Here is a 20,639-nt window from a genome sequence, read left to right on the forward strand (position 1 = left end):
CTTAAGCACCACAATTAAAACTTAGTCATACTGCTGAAATGATTTGAAAAGACGGAAGAATTTACCTGTTGTGCTTCCGGGATTTCGCAAAGATCTTTTGCAGAATGGAAGCACGGTGGACCCCTTAGATTATAAAGTTACAAGTTATGAAGGAACAGGTGGAGGAAGGAAAAAAGTATGTCTCAAACATAGTTTAGCCTCTGCTAATCAAGGGAAGCATCAGATAAACAATTAGGAGCCACCTGTATTCACTCAAGCTTTTTTTGGGGGGGTAGCAGAAAAACATTTTTTTTCAACAGAAAGTTTTGGTTCTGCTACCTTGGCCTCCAGCCAAGGGTCTGCGGCTCTGAAGAACAATTTGGTTCCAGAATTAGGCTCTCGCTCACTCTGTTCATCATGCCAGAGTCCACAATAGCCATGCCAAATACTGAAAAATGGATGTTGATTCTGTGATAAGGTAGGAAATTAAGAATCAGCTTTCCACTGAAAAGCCACACCAAGCAAGGGAACTCCCAGGGCTGATATAACACCCAAGGTACGGTTTCCTCTGATTTACGAGACCTCCGCGATAAATAAAGCAAATCAAGCCGATACAGAAGCTTCCTAGAACTCCTTCCTGCCTTGCTTAAAAATTATTTTTGCAGAAAACCAGGATTGTTGCGTTGCAAACCCAACATCAACAACAAGAGCTGTGGTGTCTTTGGTAATCTCTGAGCTTGGTGGTTTTCCTGAATACGTTTCATGACCCAACTGGGTGACATCATCAGTGCTAGAAGGGAGTAAGGTTCTAGCACTGATGATGTAGCCAATTTGGTTGTGAAACAAATGCCAGAAAACCACCAAGCTCGGAGAGTAGCAAGGACCCTACAATTCAACCCTGAACTACAATTATTCTCCTCTTATCGGTAGCTAGAACTGCACAGATCTTCAAAGGTACACTTGCATGCCTCCCCCAAGCTTTCATCAAAGCAAACTGTACCTTTGAAGATCTGTGTAGTTGTAGCTACCATTAAGCAGGACCTGAAAGCAGGACAAGAAGCAACGGACGGAAACTAGTCAAGGAGAGAAGCAACCTAGAACTAAGGAGAAACTTCCTGACAGTTAGAACAATTAACCAGTGGAACAACCTGCCTCCAGAAGCTGTGAATGCTCCAACACTGGAAGATTTTAAGAAGAGACTGGACAGCCATTTGCCTGAAATGGTATAAGGTTTCCTGCCTGAGCAGGGGGTTGGACTAGATGACCTCCAAGGTCCCTTCCAACTTCTTCTTCTTCTTCTTCTTCTTCTTCTTCTTATTATTATTATTATTATTATTATTATTATTATTATTATTATTATTATTATTATTATTATTATTGAGGAGAATCATTGTAGTTCAGGGTTGAATTGTAGGGTCCTTGGTGCTCTCTGAACTTGGTAGTTTTCTTGCAGACCTTTCATGACCCAACTAGGTGACATCATCAATGCTAGAACCCTCCTCCTTTCAAGCAGTGATGATGTCACCTAGTTGAGTCATGGAACGTCTGCAAGAAAAGCACCCAGCTCAGAGAGCTGCAAAACTACAAGGTTCCTTTGCTCCCCCCTGCTCCTAAGTGAAAGCCCACTTTATCTGGGATTTTGCCTTCGCTATTTTTCTGGCAGTAGCTGGAAGACATACAGAATTTCCATCCATCCGTCCGTCGTAGGAAGTGGGTGGGGTTTATAAGCCAGACTTTGTGAGTGACCTAAGACCATTCTGACTTATTTAATGAACGAGTGAAACGGAGTTTGGCACTGTACAAATCCTTAATGAACAATGAGCAGGGATTTTAAGAAATACACCAGCCTTATAAAAGAGATAGAAGCCAACCATTAAGGGTCGTTTGGGGGGGAAACTGGCTCTAACAGGATATTATCCAACGACACCCGATCAAGCCAAGAAAAATCTCCATTCCAATAATATTTTGAAACTATTCGCGTTGCCAAGATCAACGGCTAGCTTCGATATAGCCAAGACATCTGCCTTACAGCTGGAAAGACCTTAAACCAGGGGTAGGCAACCTTGGCTCTTTTATAACGTATGGACTTCAATCCCCAGAATTCCTGAGCCAGCACAGGAATTCTGGGAGTTGAAGTCCACAAGTCATAAAAGAGCCAATGCTGCCTACCCCTGCTTAAACTGATCGATCCTTTTTTCCCCCCTTGCTTTGCCAAGCCATATTTCCCCTCTTTCGGGCAGTTAATCCTCGGCTTATGGCCACAACTGAGCCCAGAATTTATGTTGCTAAGCGAGAAATTTGTTAAGTGAGTTTTGCCTCATTTTATGACCTTTCTTGCCACTCTTGTTTTAAGTGAATCACTGCAGTTGATAATCTAATAACATGATTGTTAAGCAAATCTGGCTTCCCCATTGACTTTGCTCGTCAGAAGGTCGCAAAAGGGGATCACGCGACCCCAGGACACTGCAACCGTCACAAATACGAGTCAGTTGCCAAGCATCTGAATTTTGATCACGTGACCATGGGGATGTGGCAGCATGGTCACGTGATCAAAATTCAGACACTTGGCAACTGACTCGTATTTGTGACGGTTGCAGTGTCCTGGGGTCGTGTGATCCCCTTTTGCGATCTTCTGATGTGCAAAGTCAATGGGGAAGCCAGATTTGCTTAACAATCATGTAAGTGTGAAAAACAGTCACAAGCCACTTTTTTCAGTGCCGTTGTAACTTTGAATGGTCACTAAATGGACTGTTGTAAGTCGAGGACTATCTGTACATGTATAAAATGTTTTTTTTTTCTCCATTCATCATTCACAACATCGGCCAGTCTAAACCTGGACTGTAGATTCCGAGTAGACAAACTTATCCAAATGATTCACAAATTTTTCCCCAGATTCCTTGGTTACCAACCACACCTAAGGCCTTTTATGGGCCTTGGGAAGAACAGGCACTACCCATCATCCACTGCCTGAACTGAGATGCTCTCTTGCAGGAAAACAAGGCTTCAAAATATTTGTGCTTTATTTATTTTTCCTCCCAAATACTGTTTCCACCCATTAAACTTGGTCTTTATTCCTGTGAATATACTTCTGAGTAAGTCCCAAGGAGTTACTAGTATTTCAGTGCCAGCCGAAACGGAAGATAAAAGCAGAAGCAGCTGGAATCATTTATTCCACCTTTCAATGGGCTTTTGAGAAATTCTGCATAATTAGCTGCTAAAGAAACCCAGGAATCAGCGAGTGAGGTAAAAGCATTATGAAAAAGCTACAGGAGAAGAGGATTAAGCTGGGAACTCAGAAACAATGGGGAAACGTCACCGGTTTAACGTTTCAAGTTTTCCTATCAGAACCAAAGCCAATTAAAATGTCTTGCCAGAGAAAGAAAAATAAAATCTCAGATTGTGATCCTGGATGTAAAACAAACATACGACCATGAGCATAGATTACTGCAGACATGGGATGGGAGTGCCTAATGAACCTGGTTTAAATAACCATGATTTATTTAGTAAACCTGATTTGCTTGGTTCAGCTAACTTGATCACCTGTAGGAAAAGAGATGAAATTAGAACAATTAACCAGTGGAACAACCTTGCCTCCAGAAGTTGTGAATGCTCCAACATCGGAAGTTTTTAAGAAGAGACTGGACAGCCATTTGTCTGAAATGGTATAAGTAGAATTTTCCTCCAATGGGATTTTCCCATGTATTTTACCAGGAAACATACAGTAGATAGGGCAGGCTAGAAAAGTCAGTGCCCTCCTAAACATACCTAAGCACTCTGAGTTTGTTGGTGATGTCCATTTTGCTCCTCCAAGGTCCCTTCCAATAATTCTATTCTATTCTATTCTATTCTATTCTATTCTATTCTATTCTATTCTATTCTATTCTATTCTATTCTATTCTATTCTATTCTATTCTATTCTATTCTAATGTGAGGAAACTAGATGACAGAAAGATTCTAATTCAGAAGAGAGAGCTTATCCCAGATTAAAGACCTCATACTTTCTCTGGTTGTTGAATTCAGCCTTTCTTTCTTAACCTGCTTCACTGTAATATGTTTGATTTGGAAACAACACAGATGTGTCCTTGTTTGTGGCTTATACTCCATAGCTTGTAGTACAGTCTGCTTAATCACCATCAAACATCATCTCTGAATTCATTAGAACATCTGGAGTTGTTTCACAAATGGAGTGATGCCATCAAAAGAAGACTAAAAGGAAGATTGATTGAAAAGTCAACTGCTATGGTCACATGGTGTACAGTGTACAGTCATACAGTATGCAAAACCAGGATGGATTTGTTTATACAAAACTGCAATGGGTTTGTTGCTTATGCAATGAATCAGCATTGTGGTTTCTGAATCATGATTTAGGATTTACAGTTATAGGAACCTGTGTATTGAATATGTCCACCCATCACGCTATGCCTTGGTTCATCTAACCCTGATTGTTGTAGAAACACCGTTAGACAGATTTCTGTAACATGGTAAGCTGTAAACCATGATTTAAAAGCAACAACAGCTCTAACAAAGCCTAAGGCTTTGACTCAAGCAAACCAGGTTTTGGTTTAATATCCTGTACACCTCAGGCCTCAGTAGCTGATTTAATGCTATTTTTAGTTGCTCATTTGACTCAGTCCAAAAGCCATCGTCTCAGAACAGAAATAGCAGTAAAGTGGAGGAAAATATGTTTCATATTTTCAGAGCTGATTGATATCCTACTGTTTTTTTTTAAAAAAATCTTGAATTTAGCCCACAAATATGTAGACCGCCATTGTAATGTAAGATCTCTTTATTTTCCATCCTGCACTGATTAGACTCCTGTCTTCACAAGTCCCACACTTATATACATCAAAAACTTTCAGAAGTGGTGTCTTTATGAAAAATTTTGCTTTGGCTTTCATAGGAAATTTTCTGGTTTTTTCAAGGACTCTGCCACAGTTCTGAATTATAAATTAAAGATAACACATTGAAAAGCAAAAAAAGAGATCTGTCTAGTTATCAAAAAAGAAAAGATAAGAATGTATCCCCGTGATGGAATTATGAAGCTGCTGGTGTCCAATCAGAAAAACGTTCCTCAGCTTTGCCGTCTTTAAGACATGTGGACTATTACAATGGTTAAGGTTGAGAAACGTTGAATCGAATTTTTTATAATTTTTATCTTCCACGTTATCACTGAACCTCAGATCTGTGCATATGGTACAGCTAAATCCTAAATATTCATTTGTATAATGGATTCGCGTGCCAACATGACAAAGGAAACTTAGTAAGATATTGGAGTGATAAAGAGAGGAGTAGAGAGGGTTGCAAAGCTCTACCAGAAGTCTTGAGTTCACACACACTAAAATAACATATTTGTTGAATAAAAACACAACCAGATGGATTTCCACAAACATACGTTTTGTCCAGCTTTGGCTTAGCATGAAGTCTGCACCTATCAACAAATGAACTGTCCCCTAACCAGCTTGCCATTTCACTCAGATATAAAGAGATGGCATAACAGAGAGTAGAAGAAAAATGTGGACTTTTTTTTAACAAATTACAGGAGAAAACATTTTGGATCCGGACCCATCATAGCTCCCCAACCAAGTTCTACGTTAATTCATGACTGTACCTCTGTCATTTCTGTTTAATTGTACAAGATCAAGATCAAGTGAAGTACTAATACCACTTTACAATGCTTTGGTAAGGCCACACCTGGAATACTGCATCCAGTTTTGGTCACCATGATGTAAAAAAGATGTCGAGACTCTAGAAAGGGTACAGAGAAGAGCAACAAAGATGATTAGGGGGCTGGAGGCTAAAACATATAGGGAACGGTTGCTGGAATTGGGTATGTGTAGTTTAACAAAGAGAAGAGTGAGGGGTGACATGATAGCAGTGTTCCAATATCTCAGGGGCTGCCCCAAAGAAGAGGGAGTCAAGCTATTCTCCAAAGCACCTGAAAGCAGGACAAGAAGCAACGGATGGAAACGAACCAAGGAGAGAAGAAAGCTAGAACTAAGGAGAAATTTCCTGACAGTTAGAACAATTAACCAGTGGAACAACCTGCCTCCAGAAGTGGTGAATGCTCCAACACTGGAAGTTTTTAAGAAGAGACTGGACAGCCATTTGCCTGAAATGCTATAAGGTTTCCTGCCTGAGCAGGGGGTTGGACTAGATGACCTCCAAGGTCCCTTCCAACTTTATTATTATTATGTTCTTAAGTGCTCTACCAACATGGTCCACTCACATTTGTCTGCGCCACATTTCGTTTTTCCGTCACAAACAAGATTTGCTAAGCTGAGGTCCTGGCAAGTAGGATGTTCTCTCCAATCATTTGTGCTCTGTTGTTTGTCATTCCTCGTACAAAGTGAGGATAATTCACCATTCGTCCAACTTGAAAAGGCAGCATAGCACACCCTAAGAGTCCTTACAGAAAGAGAGCAAATCTTTTTAAGGAAATCCTTTGTTTTCTTAGCAGCCACAATCCCTGAAGAGCAGGAGGGACCCAAAACCACATGAACATTATCTCAGGCATACTCAGGCAGGAAGCCAAGCTTGTAATGTCTGAGAGAAGCCATATCCCATTATGGACCTATGGACAAAGACCTGCATCTGAAATCTTGATTGACACTTAACCTTCAGATGCTCAGAACAGGGAAGTGGGGCAGGCAGAAAGACCGGTTGTGACATGACAATAAGGAAGAGAAGCTCAAGATGTTTTAGCCTAAAATAGCGCTGAAAAAATACAACAGTCCTCAATTTACCGCGGTAAATGTAATGGACCCATTATAGTTGTAAAGCAAGTCATCCATGTGACTGGCTTGATTTTACGTTTTTTGCAGGAGTTGTTAAGTAAACGCTGCAGTCACTAAGCAAATACTAAGTGAACCAATTATTCAACTGTGGACTAATTTTTCCTCGAATCGGATGTAAATGCCAGTTTGGGGCAAATGGTAAAATGTGGTCGTGTGAACACAGGAGGCTGCAAACGGGTCAGCTGACCACCTGTTGAAACGTGGTCATGTGACTAGGAGGAAACAGAAATCAGAACTTCTGAACAGGGGATGTAAGTATCCCTTGGAGAAGTCTGTCATAATTTCAAACAGTTGCTAAGCAACCAGTCGTAAGTCAAGGACTAGCAGTACACATTCACATCACCCAAAAATAAAGCACGTGTTTTTCTTTAGATGCTCTTTTTCAAATTACAAATCTATTCAAATTTGCTAACAGGGGATCATTCACTAAAACCTATTTTACTGGCAAGCAATTCTGATGAGAGACAATTATTGTTTTTATTGATCATTGCACAGTCAGGCAGATGTTCGGACTGGATTTGACATTTTTGTCTACCTATCGAGTCCTTACCAAGGACCTGGGCCAGGCAGATGTGGATGTTTGATGGTATTACAGATATCGTCGCAGGATGGAAGCACCTCCTAGTAAGGCTGCCTTTTGCAATTGACTAATGGCGAATTTGTCAATGCCGATGATGGGGTTCCAGTGGTGCTCCAGTTGTTGTGGGATTGCACCCAAGGCGCCTATGACTATTGGTACCACCTTGCTTGCCTTTGCCACAGTCTTTCTATTTCTATTTGTAGGTCTTTGTATTTTATTATCCTCTCCAGTTCTTTCTCTTCTTTTCTGCTGTCTCCAGGCACTGCCACGTCCACTATCCATTATTATTATTATTATTATTATTATTATTATTATTATTATTATTATTATTATTATTATTATTATTATTATTGTTCATTGCATAGTAAGCCAGTTGTTCAGACTGGATTTGGCATTTTTGTCTACCTTTTGAGTCCTTACCAAGGACCTGGGATAGGCAGATGTGGATGTTTGATGGTATTACAGATCTCATTGCAGGATGGAAGCTGTCCCCAGTAAGGCCGCCTTTTGCAATTGACTAATGGCGAATTTGTCAATACCTATTACTATTGGTACTACCCTTGGTTGCCTTTGCCACAGTCATTCTATTTCTATTTGTAGGTCTTTGTAGATTATTATTATTGTTGTTGTTGTTTTGTTGTAACAAAACACTGGAAATGTATGTCTTCAGCAGCAGCGTTTCCATGCAATGCAATGCTTGCCCACAACAAAAATTTGCAATGTTCCACTTGCCAACCCCCTGCCTCTTTAGCCAAGAAAACATTTAAGAGAAGTACAATTTCCCTTCTGTTTGTATTGAGATGTAACTGCATCTGTGTAGAGGCTTACAAAAAGGCAGAAGCTGCTCCACCAAACGGAAATGATCTTTAAAAAGGGAAATGAACCGAGTTGATGTGGAGCAGACTCCACTACAGATTTGTCAACAGATGTCACTAGCAAAAATATTTGCTACCTTGCACTCCAAGAGAAAGGGGGTATCAACAGTGAGCAAGAAAAATGCCTGAATCCTGCACAATATAATATGTTCTTCAATTGTTAATTAGGTACCCCTTTTTTGCAAATACACAACAAATTCAAGGTAAACTCAATCATGGCTGTCTGAATTAACCCAACATCTCGGGTTCATACTGTACTACGAATCATAAATGAACCACAGTCTCTACAGGAATCTGACACACCAAGCCACAAGCCTGCTAATTGCGTTTTAGTTTGTATACAGTGAAGTAAAACTGCACACACTTTGTCCTCATAGCACTTCATGAGATAGCTGAGCCAAGACAGATTAAGCCAGAGTTTGGTTTAATCAGGGTTTAGCATGCTGTGTGAAGCCAACCATGATGGTTTGCAAGACATATCAAGTAAGTATCCTCATTTAATACAACAAATATTCTACACGAAGGTGATGAAACAAGTGTTAACACAAACAAATCGCTACTGATCAAATTGCTAAAATAGTCGTGTGCTTTTGCAAGGCTGCCTTAGAAGCTGTCCCCAGACAAACACACACACACACACACACACACACACACACACACACACACACACACCACAAAATAATGACAGTTCCTCTTGGAGTGAAGATAAGTGCCTGTGCATGCATATGTGGGCAGAGAAAACCAGGAAGAACTTTTGAACCAGACGCAAGGCTTACAAAAGACACGTCTGCCTTAACCACCACCACCACCCCAAAAAAAGATTGTTGCGTTCATGCCAACTTGTTTCTCCAAGGACCTCTGATGAATGTTTTGCACAGCCCTACCATATATTAACTTGGGGAGGTTTCAATTGGCTGGTTTGTATTTTGCAGATTCCACTGGCCTATGGTTGCACATCTGAAAACGTATTTGATTTAGAGTGGCACGTGACCCTAGTCAACTACAATGAATCCATCAAATCCTGGTTAAACAAATGGTTTAAAACAATGGGTGATTCCCCACCCATGCAATGTAATTCCAGGATTCACACAGATAAGGTACAGCAGGCTTCCTTATTTTGGAGCAGGCTTTTCACCCGCTCAAGCCAAGACGATCTACGATCATCTTTCCAAGGTAACTTAGAACGCAGCCTAGAATACTTTGATGCACCATCACTCCTGCCCTGCTGGTTTTCAACCTCCACAAACCCTCAGAAGATCTGAACTTCCGCTCATTTCTGAAAAGCCCCAATTTGGGAAGAGTCCTTCTTAAGCTACGATTTCTGGCTTCTTCAAGGAACAGAACAGAAGGTGGTAGCGCTTCTTTAAACTGAAAGCCCATCCATCCGAATCCTCAGCTGCTCCAGGGGGCAAGAGCCTTCCTCCAGATTCAACACCATCGGTGTTGACATAATACTCTTTTTGTCCACTTTAAGTCCTCCCCAAGAACTCTTTTGTTTGGGCAGGGACCCAAGTTGTAGTACACATACGCAACATCTCCAGGAAGAGGTAGGTGTTCCAAGAAGCCACAACTCACCCTTCCCTTCCCCAATCCTTCTGTCACCTATTAACCCTCCTACCTTCAGCAAGGGCATCAAGATGGGTTAATGCACCCCCCCCACCCTTGACCCTTCATCAGCCCCCTCCAACTCAGGGCCCCCCACCACCACATTCCCCAGCTAGGTAGGGACCAGGGCAGGGCCACGTCTCTTTCTCCAAGACCCCTGTCCCCAAAGGGACTGGAGCTCTTCCCCCTCCCCCCCTACCTGCAGGGCCACATCTGGGAAGCATCAAGGTGGGGAAGGAGGTGGGCGACCTTGGACCCGGCTCTTTGCCCTCGTTTTACCGCTCAGGCGGCGGAGCCCCCTCCTCACCCACCGCCCCCCACCGCTCGGCGCGTGCCGGGACCCTCCCCGCCCGCTGAGGGGACGCCAAAGCGGGCGGGGGTCAGCAACGAGGGAGGCGGGAGCGGCCAGGACGCCCCTCTCCCTCTTTCTGCCCAGCCCCGCGCCGGCGATGCCCGGCCAGCCGCCCCAGAGCCTCACCTTGGCCGCTGGCGGTCCGGGCGAGAGCCGCTGCTCCTTCTCCTTCCTCCGTTTCCTCCTTCTCCTCCTCCTTTTTCTCCTTCTTCTCTTCCTCCTCTTCCTTCTCCTCCTTATTCTCCTTCACCACTCCTCCTTTCTTCTCCTTTCCTTCTTCTCCTTCTAGTTCTTCTCCTCCTTCTCCTCCTCCTATCTAGTCCTTTTTTCCCTTCTTCTTCTCCTCCTCCTCCTTTTTCACTCCTCCTCCTCCTCCTTCTCTTCTGTCTCCTTCCCCTTCTCCTTCCCTCCGCTCGAGAGAAAGAAGAAGCCCCGCCGAAGTGACTCAAAAGCGGAAAGGCGCTGCCACCAACCTCCCCCCCCCTCCCTCCCGCCGGCCTGGGCTCCCCGGCCCTGCCCTCTAGCGGCGCTGCCTCGGCCGGGGCTGCGCTCCGCTTTGCGCCAATCCTAAGCCGGCGCAGCCGCTGGCCGGGAGAGCGCGCGGAACAGCGAGGCCCCCAGCTGCCCGCAGAACAGGTGCGCCGGGGGCGGGGCCTTCCAGAAGCCCCGCCTCTAGCCCCCCCCCCGTCTCTCTTCCACCCTTGTCCCCCCCCTCCATTCCCCCCGAAAAGGTATTTTCGGTGTCCCTCGCCCGGAGTTGTGCTTTTTTTATTGTTGTTGTTATTAAAGTTGTACAAAGTAGATAAAAACTCACATCAACTTGAAAGAAAGAAAGAAAGAAAGAAAGAAAGAAAGAAAGAAAGAAAGAAAGAAAGAAAGAAAGAAAGAAAGAAAGAAAGAAAGAAAGAAAGAAAGAAAGAAAGAAAGAAAGAAAGAAAGAAAGAAAGAAAGGAGAAGAGAGATCAAATGGGAGGAAGAGAGAGGAAGGAAGGAAGGAAGGAAGGAAGGAAGGAAGGAAGGAAGGAAGGAAGGAAGGAAGGAAGGAAGGAAGGAAGGAAGGAAGAAAGAAAAGAAAGAAGAAAGAAAGAGAAGAAAGAAGGAAGAAAGGAAGGAAAGAAGGAGGAAGGAAGGAAGAAGGAAGAGAAGAGAGATCAAATGGGAGGAAGAGAGAGGAAGGAAGGAAGGAAGGAAGGAAGGAAGGAAGGAAGGAAGGAAGGAAGGAAGGAAGGAAGGAAGGAAGGAAGGAAGGAAGGAAAGAAAGAAAGAAAGAAAGAAAGAAAGAAAGAAAGAAAGAAGAAGGAAAGAAAGAAAAGAGAGAAAGAAAGAGAAGGAAGGAAGGAAGGAAGGAAGGAGAAGAGAGAGAAAGGAAGGAAGGAGAAGGAAGGAAGGAAGGAAGGAAGGAAGGAAGGAAGGAAGGAAGGAAGGAAGGAAGGAAGGAAGGAAGAAAGAAAGAAAGAAAGAAAGAAAGAAAGAAAGAAAGAAAGAAAGAAAGAAAGAAAGAAAGAAAGAAAGAAAGAGTAGGAAGGAAGGAAGGAAGGAAGGAAGGAAGGAGAAGAGAGATCAAATGGGAGGAAGAGAGAGGAAGGAAGGAAGGAAGGAAGGAAGGAAGGAAGGAAGGAAGGAAGGAAGGAAGGAAGGAAGGAAGGAAGGAAGGAAGAAAGAAAGAAAAGGAAGGAAGGAAGGAAGGAAGGAAGGAAGGAGAAGAGAGATCAAATGGGAGGAAGAGAGAGGAAGGAAGGAAGAAAGGAAGAAAGAAAGAAAGAAAGAAAGAAAGAAAGAAAGAAAGAAAGAAAGAAAGAAAGAAGGAAAGAAAGGAGAGATCAAGTGGGAGGAAGAGAGAGGAAGGAAGGAAGGAAGGAAGGAAGGAAGGAAGGAAGGAAGGAAGGAAGGAAGAAAGAAAGAAAGAAAGAAAGAAAGATAGAATGAAAAAAGAAAGAGAAGGAAGGAAGGAAGGAAGGAAGGAAGGAAGGAAGGAAGGAAGGAAGGAAGGAAGGAAGGAAGGAAGGAAGGAAGGAAGGAAGGGAAAAAATGCAGAAAACAGAATTGGAAAGAAATAAAATGAAAAAGAAGCTTCTGACTTCCAAATATTAGACACAGCGATATTTTTATGATACAAAAGTACAGTTAAAGAGTTACGTATGGTGGAGGTGTCACTTTCTTGAAAATGCATCCTCTTCTCTTATTTTCCTTTTTGTCCTCTCTGAACAGCTAACAGTTTCCCACCTGATCCATATTAATTTTGCTCATTTTATTAGTATTATGATTAACGATAGCCTCCTTGTTGAACTTCTCTGATTCTTGCTCGTCCGATTTTAATAAACCGGATTCCCAACGCCTCTGGGCTGGGACTGCAAGCATGCTGCCCTTGTCACCTACTAGGGACCCCTTTAGATAAAAATTAGGATTATGCCGGTGACCTTAGTGGGCGACAAAGTATATTTTAAAAGCGCTTGTGATCAATTCAATGCAGGGTTGAAGCAGATATTTTTTTTAGTTAACATTTCTCTTCTGCTCAACTCCCCGGGGGCTTGACTGAAATCGAAGGATACGCAATTACGGAGAAAGAAAATGATGGTTTGTTTTTTGTTTTTTAAAAAAGAGGATCTTGACCCCTGCTCGGAGCTGACAATATGTTGTCTAAAAGCATCTCTTTGGGAAGGAGGAGGAATCACATCACCTGATCAAGCCAAGCCGCTAATCTCAATATGAACATCTGCCTTTCTTTAACTAAAGAGGAAGCGGCTTTATCAGGCCTGCAAACTGTATAAGCACCCTCCCGTCTTGATTATATCCTTTCATTTCCTGTGCAAATGCATCAAATTAGAAATGGCTGGCTACTGTCTCTTCCACCCTTCAGCTAGCCAGGTTCCCTCCCTTGTTTATATTACAAAGGCTCCTTTATTTGCTGACCTTTACCACCTGTTTCCCCAGCAGATGCTAATTCTTACGTCCCCCCTCCAACAAAACAGCCCCGTCTGGTGTGCCTCTTTTATTAAGGGCTGACCGTTTTCTGGAGAGAGGACAAATGATCAGGGAGGGGGGGGCGATTGGTTTTATTTATTTCTCCATTAAATTTATCTAGGGGAAGGATTCATTTTCCCAGTCTTCTCACCGACGTAGTAGTAGGAGAGAGGGAGAAAGATGGTGCTTCTCCTTGGTGAGGATAGATTCACACACTGACATTTGATTTAGCCACAACTTGATTTGCGGGGCAGTGGCTCACCGGTTAAGACGCTGGGCTTGTTGACTAGAAAGCTGGCAGCCCAGGTTTGAGACCCGAGCACAGTGCGACGGGATGAGCTCCCATTCCTGGCTGCAGCTCCTGCCAACCTAGCAGTTCAAAAGCGTGTAAATGCGAGTAAATAAGTAGGTACCACTTCGGTGGGAAGCTAACAGCGCTTCATGAGATCGCGCTGGCCACATCACCACGGGAATGTCTTCAGACAGCGCTGGCTCAGTGGCCTTCAAACGGAGATAAACACTGTCAGCAGTGACTAGCAGAGTAAAAAGAGACAACCAAGCGGGAAAGAGCAAAAAGACTCCAGCACCTCTCCGCCAGTAAGTGGCACTCAAATCAGCCTAGATTAACTCCAAGGTCACCTTCAGACCGACCACTTAGTAAGCAATACCCCGGTCCAGAAACGGCCACAGAGACATTAGTAAACAGCACAACCAAAGAATCCCTAAGACTGCCCACAACCACCCAGACAGGCAAGACACCAGAATATAAACCAAGAGCAAACAGCAGTCCCTTCTAGCACTGATGATGTTACCTAGTTTGGGTCATGAAATATCTGCAAGAAAACAACCAGGCTCAGAGAGCATCAAGGACTGCACAGTCTCCTCCTCCTCCTCTTCCTCCTCCTCCTCCTCTTCTCAAACCCCATTTCCTTCTAGCACTGATGATGTTACCTAGTTTGGGTCATGAAATATCTGCAAGAAAACAACCAGGCTCAGAGAGCACCAAGGACCACACAGTCTGCTCCTGCTCCCCCTCCCCCTCCTCCTCCTCCTCTTCCTCCTCCTCCCTTCTAGCACTGATGATGTTACCTAGTTTGGGTCATGAAACGTCTGTAAGAAAACAACCCAGCTCAGAGAGCACCAAGGACCCCTCATTCCAACCCTGAGCTACAAACTGTCTCCTTCATTGGAGTAAAATCTGCAGAGACTCCTTGGTTCACTTACAACCATAAAGCAAGTTATCGTGGTTAAATTGACCACAATACACAAAGTCCGAGTTCCAGAATGGTGCGGTACCGTAGTCCTCAACACAGAACAATTCACTTAGTGACTATTTGAAGTTTCAACAGCACTAAAGTGACTTACAACCAGTCCTCACGCATACATTGTTGCAACATCCACACAGTTGGATTGAGATTAAATAATAAGCAGACACCTCTTTTCCCTTAAATAAATCATCCCATTTTATTAAACTGGGCGCCCTTCATATGAAGTGGTTGATGGCTACAAAGCCATCTACGGTATTTATTAGCTAATTGGACTGCTGTTATTACCTTGGTAACAGGGCTGTGCAACTTTTATGTATTATTTTTAAGTGAAAATGAACTTGCCTATATACTGCAGTTTACAAGCATTTTACTGATGTGTTTTTGGTGATCACTGTCTCCAGGGGATGGTTGGTTTGGTCTAATGGCTAAGGCATCAGGCTGGAAACCGGGAGACTGTGAGTTCTAGTCCTGCCTAAGGCACAAAGCCAGCTGGCTGACCTTGAGCCAGTCCCTTACTCTCAGCCCTAAGAAGGAGGCAATGGAAAACCTTGCATTAACTCATCTAGACAATATTTAAGAATCAGACAAAATTGAACAGAAGGAGGGGAAAAAAAGTCACAGTAAGGTATCTGTTAGTCTCCTGTTGTTATTACTCTGCACCAGGTAGGGCATTCTGTGTAAAGTTAGATCTGTTCCCAGATTACCGGTATTTTTTTTTTTAAATCTTGCCAACTGAAATCTAATTTGAAGGAAAACCCTGCTCTAGTTCTGTATTTTTTTTAATGGACCAGCACCACCTGTTGGTCAGCCAAGAACATTACAAGTATTTTAGTACGTTCGATGCCATCCGTTTTTTAAAAACCAAATTAGTTAAGATTTTGTTGCTCTCTTGCAAGGTGGGTTTATCGCCAAAAAAGGGAAAGGAAATCACATGCCTGTAGGCTATCAGGAGATTGCCAGAGTGCTATTATTCTTACATTTTTATTCACAGAAGGGCAAGTTAAAAAAAATAACAAAAACAATAGGCGCCTCTGGCTAATGGATTCGGTCTCCAAGTTAGTCAAATCGGACCACTATAAAATGCATAACTCTTGCAAAAGTTGCATCCCTTCCAAAAATTGCTAACCAGTTTTTTTTTAAGTTTTCACACGACAAAATAATGCGTGACTGGAATGTAATCATGTCGTCCATATTTTAGGCATGCACGCAATCGCGTCAAAATTGGTTGTCTTGTCCCCAGCATTTTGAGAGTAGGGTTCTTGGTCAAGAAAAAAGTTTGGCAGAGCTCCAACACTTTGTACGAAATCAGTAGAAAGTAGAACGGCCAACAGCTGGGTTAGTAAACTGTAACACAAATGCTGGAAAAGAAGACTATTAGAATTTATTGATGGGAGTTAAACTAAGTTATACCAAGTTGGGATATAGAGGAGATTTCAAACTCAGAACTACTTTGCCAAATGTAGTCACTGCAAGAGGGCTTTTTCCTAGTGTTCCTGTTTTAGAAAAAGACCTCAAAGAAAACTTTTCACTGTGGTGAGAATTCTCTTATAAGGCTGGAACAGAGAATTTGAATTTTTAAGATTCAGACACAAGCCAGCCATTACAGATAGAATATTGGTAGCTCAGGGTTGAACTGTGGGGTCCTTGGTGCTGTCTGGCCTTGTTGGCTTTCTTGCAGACGTTTCATTACCAAACTAGGTAACATCATCAGTGTTGGCACTGATATTACCACCTAGTTTGGTAATGTAACCTTTGCCAGAAAAGCTCTAAGCTCGGAGAACCACCAAGGACTCCACAGCCATTTTGAGGGTGCTTCCTTGTCTCAAACGTGGAGCAGGAACATGTTTATTTCATCTCCAATTACCAATAAAGACAACACACACTGCACCACACAAGGGACACATATACTTTTGAGGTCCCCTTAGGACATCTTTGCTCAATGGATTGTTTCTCATCAGCAGGGATTTTGAGATGGGAAAATCTGTTATTTAACATCCAAACATCTGTTAAGTGGCTAACTTGGCCATTTTGGAGAGTTGGTTGGTAAAATAAAAAGTGGTGAACAACAAAAAAAAATTACATGCCTTAAAACAGAAAATAGATGCCATGAATGATAAAACGTTGTTGAAACATTTATTTTTATATATATTTCACAAAATTTTTCACAAAAAAGTATTGAAACTCAAAAAAAGAATTAGATTTGAGTCGAATACAGAGATGAAGTGTACAAGATAAATGAGCAGGCAAAAATTAAAAGGTATTGAAAGTGATTTTTTTTAAAAACTTCGGATTGAAAAAAAAGACGAACAGTTCAACTGTTCGGTTTAAATAAAAGATTTGCTAGATATACATGTGTTTCATGAATACCAATGCTGGTTAGTTGAGGCAAGTAAAATTCCTCATTTTTTTTCCTTCATGCTTTTTTCTTCTTGTTGTTGTTAGAAAGATACCGTTTACAAAATGAAACTTGAGCAATTCAGGAAAAGCTATTTTTCCATTAAAATTTATGAAAACCATAAATTGAGACAAACCTAAGATTCCCAATGGAATCAAGATTATCTTCCTGCTACCACCACATTAAAATAATCACATGCTTATTGGAACACCAATCTCTGCAACCTGACAGGACACTTGTTTCCAACAAAGAGGGTGATTTTTCTGAAAAAGTGAATAAAAACCTTTAGTCTGGTGCAGTAATACAGACTGGTGTATTACATTTGTAACAGCATTTTTAAAATGGCAGCAAATAATAATAATACTGGATTAAAATAATTTAGAATTTTGTTCCCAAAACAGAGTAAGGGTAGGCTTACAGTTATAAAACATATTTTTAACTCCAAATAAATACTCTGATAATGCATAATGTGAATCCTTGTAACAAATTCTAGTTAACGAAAGGCATTTGGGTTTTAAAAAAATGATTGGAACAAAACATTAACTAGTAACTCTGTAAAATTAACACTTTAAAAAAAAATAATTAAAAAATGCCTAAGGTTTTAGATGATTATATTTGAATTTTGTCTTCCCCTCCCCTTTTGAAGTCAAAATGCTTTATCATCTAGCGTTATTTTATTAATTTTTCAGTCATGACAGTTTTTGGTCGTGTTGCATTATTATAGTTATTATTCACTTAAAAAGCTCTTGCACACTACCAGTGCCAAGTTCAGGTTGGTCTGCAATTTACAAAAGAAACATCTAAAAGTCAGTATTTTCTCTTCAAAAAAAGGTTTGTCTTCATTCTCCAGATCGCATACACCCAATAATCTTACATTCGGAATAACACGCTTTCCTCTTTAAAATAAAATAAAATAAAAAGTTACAGTAAACGTCACTTTTACATTCTATCCATTAAAGTGCTCCTTTGTCTGGTTTCCCCCCCCCCCCAGATAAAGCAAGTGACTGCAATTCAACCCCATCCATTCTGCATTCACAGCACGAATTTCAATTCTGTCTTCAAATCCAAGGCCTGGCTGAGCTAGGAAACCGTCTTAGGAAGTGGGAGAATTTCAGGAAGAATAAACACGGCTTGGTGCTTCTTTAGACAGCATTACCGATGCCGTCCCGTTATTGAAGACTGTTTAATTTTCTCTTAAGGGTGGATTAAAAAGTCTCTGAAAAGGGAATGAGGTAACATTCAGGTTTTTCTTAAAAGAGAAAAGAACACAACAGTTCAACCATTTGCATTAACAATTCCCCTTACTTTTTTTTTTAAAGGAAGAGCTATAAAGCTGCAAGAGAAGGGAATTTTTTCTTAAAAAAAAATAATAAAAATAAATCCAGGATAAAAGCATGCAAAAAATAAAACACCCAGCATTAGATTTACGCTATCCTTCTCCAATCTGGTGCTTTTCAAACATTTCTTTTACAACTCTCATTGCTCTCAGCCAGCATAAGCGTAATGAAAATTGCAGCCCCAAGGCATGTGGAAACACACCAGATGGATTTACAAGGAAGACTTGAAAATAGAGAGATCAACACGTTCGTTTTTCCTTAATGCAGCGACGCATACCCCTTCCTTTAATAAAGTAACTTGGTTTCCTAATTTGAAAGCAAACAATCAATCCTTTCCCATTAAGTCTAACCTGGAATATCCCATCGCCTGAGTGATGATGGCACTTTAAAAAAAAAAAAAGTTTGTGAAAAGTTTGGTTTTTTTTCCTTTCCCAGAGTGGAATACAAGATGAGAGTTGACAACAGAATGTATTTGTATATTTTATAAACAAGCATTTGCCCTGGCATCAATCTTTTTTTTTTTCCTTTTTCCTTCAGAGAACCAACGTGTGCCCACAGGTCAATGTGCTATTAAATTATTTCAATGCTAAAAGGAAAAGCATCACAACGATGAGCTGTGTCGTTCACTACATTTGTCCGTTGTTCAGGTGACAATTCAGCTTTCGGTTCTTTTGTTGATGTTGTTTTCAATTAAATGAATCGCTGGGGGGGGGAGGGGGAGAAAAAGGAAAAGAATTTTTTTCTACAATTTAAACGGTAATGTTATGTAAAAAGTATTAACAAATCCACTATTACAAATGTCAAATTTGCTATATGGTCATCTATACATACACAACAAAATGGCAGATGTTTGCAAAAAATAATTTTAAAATTACCATATGAGAATTTACTGTTTTCGAAGTTTGGGTTGCCCTCGAATTACGTATTCCCCCAGGTTTTGTTTTGTTTTTTTTAAAACAAAATTCTTTGTTTTTATTTTAGTTAATTACCAAACCTTTAAATACACAGTAATCTACCCCTAGAAGTCAGCTCTGAAGCTGACGGGATATTATTTTACATTCAAGCTTTTTATATCTAAACAACCCTGTTGTAGCATATGACTTATTGGATAAGCAGCCTTCTCCTCTTCCTCCTCCTCCCTCCCACCCATGTTTTATTTTTTATTTTATTTTATTTTAATTTTTTTGTTTGTTTTGTTTTTTTTTGCAGTTATTCAGTCTTCATGATCGGTTTTTCGTGGCGAGCTGGAAAAAAAAACAAAAAAACCTAAAATGCGTTGCTAATCAACGTTCCAACAGTCTCTGAGACTCCAGACGGGACCTTGGAAGCCATTTTGTCCAAGTTCTTCTCGTAGCATGAGAGGATTGCACACTGGGGAACAAGTCCAACCGTCAAAGATAGGAAAACTATCTACATAAGTCTGAAAGCACAGCGTCCCTCTTGTGTTTCCTTTTTTTCCCGTGGTAAAATTGTTGTGGCTTAGTGCCCTGGTACTGTTTGTTCGTCACCAAGGTACCGTGGCTGGAATTTCCTGGACCTTGGATGCTTTTGTTGGAAGAAGTGCGGAAGAGCCTCATGGATCCGTGCTGTGGGATAGAAGAGAAGAGAAGAAAGAAAAGGTGAAGATCAGCAGCTGGTCCACAACAAGAGGATAAAATAATGTAAGGGGGCCGGTTGGATCTAGTAGGGAAGGCACTAGCTAGAAACTGGGAGACGGTGAGTTCTAGCCCTGCCTTAGGCATGAAAGCTGGCTGGTTGACTTTGGACCAATCGCCAGGAGACTGGGAATTCTAGTCCCACTTTAGGCCTGAAAGCTGACTGGGTGACTTTGGACCAATCGCCAGGAGACGGTGAGTTCTAGCCCTGCCTTAGGCATGAAAGCTGGCTGGTTGATTCTGGGCCAAGCACCAGGAGACTGGGAATTCTAGTCCCACTTTAGGCGTGAAAGCTGGCTGGTTGACTTTGGACCGATTGCCAGGAGATGGTGAGTTCTAGCCCTGCCTTAGGCATGAAAGCTGGCTGGTTGATTCTGGGCCAAGCACCAGGAGACTGGGAATTCTAGTCCCACTTTAGGCCTGAAAGCTGGCTGGGTGACTTTGGACCTATCACCAGGAGACTGTGAGTTCTAGCCCTGCCTTAGGCATGAAAGCTAGCTGGGTGACCACCACTCTCTTTCAGCTCCACTGACTTACTTAATTAAACGTATATACTGCAAAGTGACTCTTATCTCACAAGGCTGTCTTGGGGAGGAGGAAGAGCACTGGGTATGTTCACCACCTTGAGATGCTTATAAAGTAATAAGGGTGGGATTTAAAAAAAAAACCTAGCCTAATGAATTTACGTTAAAAGAGCGACATGACCAATGCTCGGTCCTGCAATTCTACTTATTGCCAAGGGGGTGGCCATTATTCCCAGACTTCAGGTATCCCAAGCTGTGTTTTAAGTGCAATATTCTCATGTCTCGGCCGCTCTTAGCCTACTTCTAGGGCGGAG

General features: G+C 41.8%; 2 protein-coding genes across 5 annotated transcripts in view; both read right to left on the reverse strand.

Annotated features, from left to right (window-relative positions):
* ADCY7 (adenylate cyclase 7) overlaps nt 1–11,221 on the reverse strand; it is a 70,902-nt gene extending 59,681 nt beyond the window's left edge. The window contains exon 1 of the mRNA XM_081335757.1: nt 10,312–11,221. The gene's annotated coding sequence lies outside the window, so the exon portion shown is untranslated. The remainder of the gene's footprint in view (nt 1–10,311) is intronic.
* A 5,309-nt stretch (nt 11,222–16,530) lies between these two features.
* TENT4B (terminal nucleotidyltransferase 4B) overlaps nt 16,531–20,639 on the reverse strand; it is a 33,639-nt gene continuing 29,530 nt past the window's right edge. For 2 of the 4 annotated variants that reach the window (XM_081336152.1, XM_081336150.1), the window contains exons 12-13: nt 19,561–19,732; nt 16,531–18,848 (exon numbers count right to left, since the gene is read on the reverse strand). In XM_081336152.1, the coding sequence (XP_081192278.1) occupies nt 18,802–18,848; nt 19,561–19,732 (219 nt within the window). In that variant the 3' untranslated portion in view covers nt 16,531–18,801. Of the gene's footprint in view, nt 19,733–20,639 lie in introns of all 4 variants that reach the window. The other 2 variants (XM_081336153.1, XM_081336151.1) reach the window with 1 other exon arrangement.

Source organism: Vipera berus (genome assembly GCF_964194415.1).
Source record: "Vipera berus genome assembly, chromosome: 10".
In the NCBI taxonomy this organism is placed as follows: Eukaryota; Metazoa; Chordata; class Lepidosauria; order Squamata; family Viperidae; genus Vipera; species Vipera berus.